This window comes from Sorghum bicolor, chromosome 8, assembly GCF_000003195.3.
Source record: "Sorghum bicolor cultivar BTx623 chromosome 8, Sorghum_bicolor_NCBIv3, whole genome shotgun sequence".
Lineage (NCBI taxonomy): Eukaryota > Viridiplantae > Streptophyta > Magnoliopsida > Poales > Poaceae > Sorghum > Sorghum bicolor.
The window spans coordinates 335,162-345,529 of NC_012877.2; the positions used below are offsets into that span (position 1 = coordinate 335,162).

Here is a 10,368-nt window from a genome sequence, read left to right on the forward strand (position 1 = left end):
GTTTATTCGAGCTTGTGATGAACAGCAGCACTGTAAGCCACCACTTCATGGGATCATATGCAGCTCAAGGATGTTCGAGTTAAAGTTGCAAATGTTGAGCTAGGAGTATATTACATGAGCATCCTGATCTCATGAAAGATATGCTAAATGTGCGTGCAGTTCATCTAGATCGTACCAGAGTTGTAGACATAGGGGTTGATTGGTTCGCAGTCGCACCCTGGCCTGAGGGGCTGCGCCCAGGCAGAGGCAGGTAGCAGGTTGATCCAACCAAGTCGCTAAAAAATGATGTTTAGTTCCTCGAAGAAAAATTTCATGATACTGTAGCACTTTCGTTTGTTTGTGGTAATTATTGTCTAACTATGAACTAACTAGGCTCAAAAGAATTGTCTCGTAAATTCCGACCAAACTGTGTAATTAATTTTTATTTTCGTCTATATGTAATACTCAATGCATGAGTCTAAATATTCGATGTGACGAAGAATGTTGAAAATTTTTGGATTTTAAAGTGGAAGTAAACAAAGCCCCGGATCAGTTGACCTCGAACTGTATCTGAGATACAAGGTACACATGCGCGTAGTTCTAGGGTTTTCGATCTGATCCAACTGAATATGGGATCTCTGCACTTGTGATGTTCTGTTAGGTTTTTGATCCGATCCAACCGAATTGTTGATGTTGATTGTGTTGAAACAAGGATTACTTCTAGGGTTAAATCTCTGGTTGTGGATGTCACGTTTTATTGGATCATGTTCTAGGTCATGTTCCGTTCATAATTGATTCGAGTCTGGTCTGGGATTCATAATTGATTCGAGTCTGGGATTCATAATTGATTCGAGCCTGGAATTCATAATTGATTCGAGCCTGGAATTCATAATTGATTCGAGTCTGGGATTCATAATTGATTCGAGTCTGGGATTCATATTTAATTCGAGTCTGGGATTCATATTTGATTCGAGTCTGGGATTCATATTTGATTTTGTATTTGGTGGAGAAATCATCGTGGAGAAAAGGTGTGGCAACATTGTATCATCTTATCACCTGATTATTGGTTTCAAATAAAAACTGACAGAAAAATCTGTTTCTAACTGCTTTCTAACTTATTTTCAGTTTTCTTCCCATGGTTTTGGAGTTCCAGCGGCTCATTGTACCAAAGGGTTTCAAGTTAATCCTTCCAGCTGTGACCGACTCTCTCTGCTGCCAAAGGTAGAGAATGTCTCTCCATTCCTTGAGCCACTTATAGTATCGTATGGACACAATATGATGTCATGTCTATTAAGCAAAATTTCTACTAAGCAAAACTTCTAGCTGATAGTTCCTTGAGGTTTAACTGCACTGTGCTGCTAATTTATGAAACCCATCCACCTGATTATTGATTTCGAATAAAACCTGACAGAAAAATCTGACTCTAACTGCTTTCTAACTTATTTCCAGTCTTCTTCACATGGTTTTGGAGTTGCTGCTCAAGGTGTCAAAAAGTTTCATGCCAGCTGTGATCGTCTCTCACAGGTGCCAAAGGTAGAGAATCTCTCTCCATTCTTTGAGCCACTTATAGTTCCCTATTGACACACGATGCTTATGATGTCATGTCTATTAAGCAAAATTTGTACTAAGCAAAATTTCTAGCTGATAGTTCCTTGAGGTTTAACTGCACTGTGCTGCTAATTTACGAAACTCATCCACCTGATTATTGATTTCAAATAAAACCTGAAAGTAAAATCTGATTCTAATTTCTGACTTATTTGCAGTCTTCGTCACATCATTTTGGAGTTCCATCAGCTCATTTGATCAGAAGTTTTCATGCTAACCCAACCAACCGTGAACGATTCTCTCGTGTGCTAAAGAATTCGTCTACGCAGGTCAAGGTCTGTGGAAATTATCTTTAATTTTGATTTTTTTGCCTATCTGTTTATATATTTGCTGTCATTAGCATGCTGTGAATTAATATGTTTGCCTGGCATATTCCTCTGTGTTTTCCCAAGAGGATGCATGCTGGGGTGTTCAGACTGATTTAGATGTCCTCCGTGCTGGACAACTTATCCAAATTGTCAGCAGAAATTGACAAATTAGCAAGCCAGTAAAGTACTTTGAGTGTGATTGATGTGTAGGACCATGATTTATTTTTTAGGCTCTGTTAAGTGTTACTGCTAGTGTAATTAAATTTTGCTTAGTTTGTTTTTTACGCCTATCTGTCCATTTATTTGCTGTCATGCTAAACCAACCTAGCATGTTGTGAACTCTTGCCCATGTTAGTTGCTAGTGCTTGTACAGTCCGTATGGAACTGCTAGTCTAATTAAATCTTGCTTAGTTTGTTTTTTTCGCCTATCTGTCATCAAATTGTCCTTATTCTTTTATGCTTAGTTTGATTTGTTATTGTTCCTTTTTCCCTTCTGGGAATTTTGCCAGATGAAGCTGTTAAATTTTCAGAGTTCTGTTACCAAGAGTTGGTCTGATTTGCCCGAAAGGTAATTGCATCTTTGGATGGCTGAACCAAAATGACTAAGATGGTAATGACTCTTCAACTAACTTAATTTTGTGCCCTCCTGTTTGTAGTGTCAGAGACAAGTTGGTGGAAGTTGCCCTCAGCACTTTGGCTGCTACGCTTGAGTGGTCTGTATACAGCCTTTGGAAAAGTTTTCTTGGAGTTTTGGGAGGTGGTGCTAAGGGTGAGGCCAAAGCTTCAGGTGAAGCAGCAGCCAAAGCTTCAGGTGAAGTGAAGGTGGAATTAGCTATCCTGAAGATGGAAGTTGCTCTTGAGAAGATGCACAGAGAGACTGAAAAGATGAAGTATGATGCTGACAAGATGAGATCTGAAGCTGACAAGATGAAATCTGAAGCTGACAAGATGCGTGGAGAAGCCGAGAAGATGAAATCAGATTCCGATAAGATGCGCAATGAAGCTGATAAACTGAGATATGAGATAGAAGTGATAAAGATGTGGACTCTGCTGCTGACAAAATCTTCGTCAGATCGCAAATGGTTTGCTGCTAACAACCGGAAGGTATGGTCTGCTGCTGTCCCTTGGTACTGTTTCTATATATGCCTGATGCATCTTATATTTCACTCGGTTGTTATCTCTATGTATATGCCTGATGCTTCATGTATATAACTCCACTGTCATGTGATTGCAGGATTGATACTGCCACCATGTTGAACATGAAAGGCCAACGTCTTGTGCAGCTGGTTGTTAGTAGAACGAAGCCTGATGTTTGTGTAAAAACTGTGGTTCCCCGCTTGACTGTTTGTGTTAGCACTCTGTAGAACTTACATGTCAGTGGTAACATTCTGGGTTTCCATTTCATACCATACTGTTTAGGAGCTGGATCATTTCCCAATGTGATCAGATTACAGCTGAAGTTTTGAATATATGTCGTGAGATTGCTGAGATTAAAATGGTTGGTCCGCTGATGTTTTTGTGTCGTTGATGTTGTGAATGGCGCTGTTTGCCACTGTCGCTATTCCCAAATAGTCGTTAGGTGTTTGTGTTAGCGAATGTGATAGTGATCGATGTCGCTTTTAGTGCCCGCGTGCTGCTGCTCCAAACTACCGAGAGAGGAAGCAGGGGTTGGTTGGTCTACCGTCGGCGCTGCTCCTCCCCCATTTGTCGCAGTCACAGCCCAAACTGTTTCCCAAAACACTCGACGCGACGACTTGCTGAGTCCCCTTCTACTCGAGGTATTCATCTGCTGTTGGTGCCGCGCGGCGGCGGCGTGTGTGTCGTGGCGGTAGACCTCAGATCACGTCGTATTCTTGGCGTGGGGTGATGCGAACTGCATCGTGCGAGGCGATCAGCAGCGGAGACTCGTGTGGCTGCAGAGATTTCTGGATCTTTTCTTCAGCAACAAAAGCACCTTCTCGGGGGTTGCTTCATCTGCAACTGAAGCATGCTGCCCAATCTGGGATGAGGAACCGCAAAAGTTAGGCCATGCTTAGTTCCTGAATCGAAAAATTATTTTTACGATAATGTAGCACTTTCGTTTGTTTGTGGTAATTATTATCCAACTATACCTTAAAAGATTCGTCTCGTAAATTTTGATCAAACTGTACAATTTAGTTTTTTATTTTCGTCTATATTTAATACTTCATGCATACGTCTAGAGATTCGATGTGACGGAGAATCTTAGAAAATTTTTGAGTTTTTGGGTGGAAGTAAACCCGCTGGAGTGTTTTAGGGTGGAAGTAAACCCGCTGGAGTGCAAGCAAGCAATGTTCACGGTACCAATTATGTGTCCAACAGTGATATCGAGGGTGTGTTTGATGAAATTTCGTGTGGGATCAGGAGTTTGTTGGAGCTAATAGTTCATGGAGAGCACTCAGTTTGCATGGACAACAAACCAATTGAGGGAGCCAATCTCTTGCAAGGCCAAAGCAACAAATGATCTTGTTATATCAATGATCGGCTCACTCATGGCAGTGATATGGATACTGCAAATAGATAGACTGTTCAATGACCTAACTTTTTACATTTTAGTCTTTTTTCTGACAGGGCATTCTAGGTGGTACTGGCGTGGTTGGTACCTCGGAGGCACAGATTTGTAGCTCTGACCTCAGAGCCATGGATCCTGGCACCGAGCTTGGATTCAAATTTAGAAACAAATTTTACCGCCTGAGCCTATTCTCATTTGTTTCTCCCCCCTCTCGGATTCTTGCCCTTCATAGAATCAACTACGTTATGTCGAAGTCTCTAGACATACAAAATAAACGAAATTCATACAATCCAAAAACATTGTCTAACTACATCGCCTAGTAACCTAACTAAATATCTATCTAAATTTTCTATCTACCTATATAAAATAAATTTGCTAATTACATTGTCTAACTATCTAACTACTTTTAAATCTAATTTTCTATGGGTCGACCGATCAGGTCAGCAACAGGAAAATCTACTACGGCCGTCAGAACCATAATTTTCTTTTGCGAAAATGTCAGAAAATAATTTGGTATTTTGAACAAAGCAAAATTAATATATTATAATTAGGACAGAAAGAGTGCAATTTTAGTTTAGAGCCAACTTTTTTTTAAAATCTCATTAAATTCAAAAAATCATATCAGCTTGTAAGATTGTGTGCTCAAATAGCAAAGGATGCTATCTTTTCAGTGTAATATTTAGAGTTTTTTTACTTGAAATCATTTTAAAATCTGTTGAATCTGAAACTTTGGATGCATATATTCAATGATAATTTTTGTATGATCTTTCTTGTGTAAATTTGTGCATATCTGTTTGCTCATGCTAATTGCCAAAAACCTTAGTTAGGTAGTTAGGCAATGTAGTTAGCAAATTTATTTTATATAGGTATAGAAAATTTAGATAGATATTTAGGTTACTAAGCGATGTATGTATTTAGACTGTATGAATTTTGCTTATTTTGGATGTCTAGAGACTTTGACATTACGTAATTGATTCTATAAAGGGCAAGAATCCAAGAGGGAGGAGGAACAAATGAGAGTAGACTCTCCGAGGTTCAGAGCCACAGATCTCGGCTTCGAGGTCGGCGAGCCAAGATCTGTGGCTCCGAGGTACCAGCCACGTCAGTACCACCTAGGATGCCCTGTTATGCATGACCAAACACCTCAGAGCCAAGATTTATGGCACCGAGATGTGTTACCTTAGAGCCATGAGTTCTGGCGTCGACCCCCAGGGTCCAAAGATGAGTTTATGTCATATAAGAGGCCAATTGTAAATTTGTTTCAGGAAAAGGATCAAAATGTAAAAAATTAGGACTTGAGGTTCGATGGGATGAGGAGATGCAATCTGACATTGACACCACATGAAAGCTTGTTGCAACAACTAAACTTGAGAGTGGATGATGACAACATATCATAAAATATGTATAGCATGTACACAGTATCTTAACCTTAGACCATTACATGACCAGTAATTAACTAATGTGGAAATACTATTAAGATCAGTGCTAGACCAGCGTTGGCAGTCGCCATTGGAGCCTCTGGAACCCTCTACAGGTGAAGATCTCCTCGTGCGGGGTAGCAGCGGCCTTCTGGACGCCACCGGCACTGGCCTGGATGGGATTGGGACCTTCCTGAACCCTCCAACACCTGAGTTGATCGGTTTGGGCCAGGGGGCTAAACCCTAGACGAAATCTCGCCGCCGCAGATCTTATCACGTTGGATATGCATGACGGATGGACCTCTTACTTAACCCTTAATTAATTACATGGTTAATTAATCTCGTCATTATCACGGCATTATCCGAGATCACAATCCAACAGACAAAGCACACTGTCAGACTGTAGTCTCCCCTGCGTTACAAATATGCTTGAAATCTGCCACGAAAAAGAGTTATTAAAAAGTCTAGCATTGTTGGTGCAGGTGTTGTAGAGTTGGTTGCAGACCACGTAGTTTGTGAGGAAGGAAAGCCCCTTTCGCCAGAAGCAGCAGACTCTGGTATGGATATTACTATGCGATGTTGTCATATGTTTGATTGAGAATATATATGTCATAATTCGCTATGTAACTTGTGATCATTCTAAAGGAAGCATATTTTACATTTCCACCCCATTAAATTATGTATGTTGCAATTTGCAAAACATATCAATTGACAATTCGCATGTTGCTGAAAGTTGCTGTGCATAAGTTGTTCCAGTATCATCTCTATTGCAAGTTTTGGAAGGCATGTGCCCATTTTATATTGAAACCAACACCGGCGCAATTTATACTATTCTATTTTATTGTATTGAGTCCCCTTTTATGTGCCTCTCTTGCAGCTGTTGCTTGGGATACAGATGGCAACATTCCCTCTATACCTTGTGTGTCGCTGGTCGTGTGATGACTTCAAAGTTTATAGAGAAGGCTTGATGCACCTAGGAGCTGAAGATTTCTCTTAATTAAGCTTGTGTTTCGTGTAAACAAGGGCGCACTTGCTGTCTTGGTTGGGACAGTTTTTGGTATTATGCGTGTGGCCATGTATCAGTTTATAAAGATGCTATCTGCAGAAAATTTGCTAGTGTATTTTTAAATTCTGTCCCATCTTCACTCAACTGTTGTAAGGTGTAAGCTGATTCGTACATCATATCAACAAGATGCCAGTTAAAATATTCTTGTAAGGAATTGATTCTCACCAAGCGATTGTATTGTTTGGTTTCAGTATTCTGAATTCGGTTTACTTGTTGAAACTGAATGTAGCTCAATGGCAAATACCAAATCTGTGCCTGGTGGCTGGGGAGCTCATCATTGATTAGACGTTTTCGCTGCTGTGTGGCTGCATCTCCTGAAAAATTTGCAGTGCTTGGTTTTCACTGGCTAGTTGCTTACTGAATGGGAACCTGGTATGTTTTATCAGCATTAGACAGGACCAGATTTGGTCATTGGTTCTGTACGACTGTACCCCAAAGAAACCAACAGACGATTCTCAAATTACATGAATATAAATCTGTTTGGTACTTGCTATCATCAGTAGGAAACTCAATGCAGGGCCAATCACTAAATCAGTCGCATCAGGGCCATCCAAAAATGATATTCGATCGACTCAAGGCCATATGGTCATCCAACCCCCTACCTTCCGATTGACCTAAAAGGAACCACTAACCAAAGAGATTAACGGCCTATTTGGTACAGCTCACAATAAAGACTAAGAGAGGACAACAGAACACACATGCACGTGTGCGCATCCATGCAAAGGGAATGAACGCATTACCACCGAAAGCACATGCGTGTACCTGCAACACCAGGGCTTGAATCACCATTGAACGCTGGTTTTTTTTTGAGGAAACTGGAGGGGCCTTGGCCCCTGCAGATGATTTTAATATTGAGTGCTGGTGGGTAGCATCCAACCAAAACTGCCTACCACCAGATCAAATGCCCTTTCGCAAGATTTGGATTTTCTTCTATAGGAGAAGCACAGAGACCAATCTAATCCACATGTGACAATTACTGCTTGGATTCATTCACCAAGCCTAGATTATTGAAAAATATTTTTCTACAGCCGTACAGGTAACAGATGGGGCAGATACCCTTGTCACAAACCATTTTCATTACCACCCATCAAAGGGGTAGATACATTTGTCTTTGATAACAAATTATTATCACAAACAAAAACACAAAATCACACATATGTTGCTCATGTTTGTCATCCATTGTCGGTTTCATAACCTTGTCTTCCTTATCCTTTCTTTCCAAGGGTAGATCAACTCTTGTCTCCAGTGATCATCTTACGCCACCTAAGTTTGGCATCACAGATGCTCCTTACCTTGTCCTAGATGTTGCACAGAACAATAAAAGTTAGCATTGCAGTGCCAAAAAAGTGAAAGACAACCTATATAGTTGATGCACAATAGCTAAAATGAAACGAATTGTGTTTCAACCAAGTACAGTTGCACACCAGAACCACACAATTGATCAGTTAATAACATGTCACACTACTAGACTAATGATATAGACGCCATGCATGTGTTCGCATGAAAGTAGTTTCAAATAGAAACCCATCATATTGTGGTAGAATTTTTATATGGAAACTACATATAGTCAGGATGAAAATTTCTTCAAAGGTCACACAGAGTTTGAATCTTAGTGCATGCTGCACAGCTAGGAGTAGGAGGAGGGGGGGGGGGGGGGGAGGAAGAGGGCATATTATAAATAAATACCTGAGGTTTGAATGCTTTTAGCTTCAGCAAGTTGAGCTTTTATCCTCTGAAGATCTTGTTTTATGATTGTGTTTTCTATAGAAAGAGCATGTATGCTGCCCCACAGTTTATTCAATGTGGGATCGATATAAGAATAAGAAAAACCGATCCCAAACAAAAAAATGGTAATACAATCTTTTGTAGCTTTTATGAATTCAGTCTTTGCGTCTCCCATGAAATTAGCTTTTACGCTGAAAATCACGAATGCAATAAGTTAGAATAACTTATATCAGCTATATAAAAAATCCCAAAATCACAATAATAATGTGGAAATTGATGACCGGTGACTTGTTAGTGCCACGTGTGGTGGGATGAGGGGTCATAAGAAGTGGACAAGAGGTCGCACCGTTCCCACGGAGACCGACGTAGAGCCTGAAAAAAAAGAAAGGATGTAAAAAAAGTGAAGACAAAATGTAAAAATACTCCTGTAGGGGTACCAATCTAAGGGGGTGTTTGAGACTGCTCTGCTCCACGTTTTTCAGCTCCGCTCCATGTTTCTTAGCCAAACGGTTTCGGCTCCACGCACTCAGTTCGAGGAAAAATGGTGGAGTTGTGAAAGCACTAAAGAGGTACTCCACAAACTCTAGTTTTTTGTGGAGCTGCTCCATGGTGGAGTTTGTGGAGCAGAGTTCGTGGAGCAGTGCCAAACACCCCCTAAGTGATTGAAAAAAAAAACCCAACACCAACTGTGCAGCCGCATGCAGGAGTGATGGATTTTTTTTTTTTTGACAATTAGGAGTGATGGGTTGGAGACAGAGTTAGCTCCAGGTGACAGCTAGTTGAACATTGGTTTTGGGCCTTTGGGATCAATCAAAACCACGCTAGGTTGGAATCCTTTTGCGTTTTTTTACATGGACAAGAAGTTTGAATTATGATTAATTAAGTTGTTATGATCAGTTAGTAATCGTGGAAGAATTAAGTGGTTGTAGATTTGTAGATACATACATACATATATACCTAGAGAGAGAGAATTCGTAGACAGAGCGCACGCACTGGGGTTGATCTACCTCAGCCTATGAAAGATTTTGAACCTAGGGCTGATCACACAGACAAGGGAAGAAGAGGGAAATTAATATTGCCTAGATGGAGACATACCTCTCCGCTAGTTGGCGGCGAGGAGCCACTGCCGCCGCCGCCGCCGCTTGGGTTCCCCGACTGGAATCGACGCGCCGCGACAAGAGGACGATGCGCAAGCGTCAGGGGTGCGCGTGCCATCTTCCCCGCCAGAGATCCAAGAACTGCTGTCCGTGCTGCCATGTATGACCGTGTACCACCACCAACACGAATAATCCAACTCCCCTGCTTCAATTCTTGGCCAAGACACAAATCCACAGACCGCGAACTATATATCGATCGAAGTATAGGATTGAGCTATTTCCCTTACCTTGTATTTATTGGCTAGCAGTAGCAGGGGATCGGAGGGAGACCTGATTGAAACGGAACCGAGCCGCCCTCGCTTACCTAATGGAGTTCGACTTGGGTTGGGTTGATTTTTTCTCTTTTTCCTTAGGCCTTGTTTAGTTCACCCAAAAACTAAAAATTTTTCAAGATTTTCCGTCATATCAAATCTTGCGTCACATGCATAAAGTATTAAATATATACGAAAATAAACACTAATTACACAATTTATCTGTAAATCACGAGACAGATCTTTTAATCCTAGTTAGTCCACGATTGGATAATATTTGCCACAAACAAACGAAAGTGCTACAGTAGCGAAATCTAAAAAAATTTCAC

At 40.8% G+C, this 10,368-nt stretch overlaps 2 protein-coding genes across 4 annotated transcripts; one reads left to right on the forward strand and one right to left on the reverse strand.

Annotated features, from left to right (window-relative positions):
• On the forward strand, nt 611-3,403 carry LOC110429847. The gene is made up of 7 exons (XM_021446531.1): nt 611-1,007; nt 1,105-1,200; nt 1,429-1,512; nt 1,743-1,859; nt 2,402-2,460; nt 2,549-2,996; nt 3,127-3,403. Exons 5-7 carry the CDS (start codon nt 2,402-2,404, stop codon nt 3,130-3,132), a joined length of 513 nt encoding a protein of 170 aa, XP_021302206.1. The 5' UTR covers nt 611-1,007; nt 1,105-1,200; nt 1,429-1,512; nt 1,743-1,859; the 3' UTR covers nt 3,133-3,403.
• LOC110429560 lies at nt 7,949-10,152 on the reverse strand. Of its 3 annotated transcripts, none has more exons than XM_021445636.1 (5): nt 10,016-10,152; nt 9,727-9,930; nt 8,978-9,003; nt 8,593-8,822; nt 7,949-8,204 (listed from the first exon to the last, which is right to left on the reverse strand). In XM_021445636.1, exons 2-5 carry the CDS (start codon nt 9,886-9,888, stop codon nt 8,182-8,184), a joined length of 441 nt encoding a protein of 146 aa, XP_021301311.1. In that variant the 5' UTR covers nt 9,889-9,930; nt 10,016-10,152; the 3' UTR covers nt 7,949-8,181. The 3 variants fall into 3 exon arrangements, with proteins under 3 accessions (XP_021301311.1, XP_021301310.1, XP_021301312.1); XM_021445635.1 differs by having other exon boundaries at nt 9,727-9,941; nt 10,016-10,124; XM_021445637.1 differs by having other exon boundaries at nt 9,727-9,933; nt 10,016-10,119.

What these genes read in the sequence shown, in the direction of transcription:
- LOC110429847 (XM_021446531.1), top strand. Translation starts at nt 2,402, where the DNA reads ATGAAGCTGTTAAATTTTCAGAGTTCTGTTACCAAGAGTTGGTCTGAT. An exon ending in TGGTCTGATTTGCCCGAAAG is followed by an intron (nt 2,461 to 2,548) that starts GTAATTGCATCT and finishes TCCTGTTTGTAG; the next exon opens with TGTCAGAGACAAGTTGGTGG.
- LOC110429560 (XM_021445636.1), bottom strand. Translation starts at nt 9,888, where the DNA reads ATGGCAGCACGGACAGCAGTTCTTGGATCTCTGGCGGGGAAGATGGCA. An exon ending in CGCCGCCAACTAGCGGAGAG is followed by an intron (nt 9,004 to 9,726) that starts GTATGTCTCCAT and finishes CTTTTTTTTCAG; the next exon opens with GCTCTACGTCGGTCTCCGTG. An exon ending in CGTCGGTCTCCGTGGGAACG is followed by an intron (nt 8,823 to 8,977) that starts GTGCGACCTCTT and finishes CGTGATTTTCAG; the next exon opens with CGTAAAAGCTAATTTCATGG.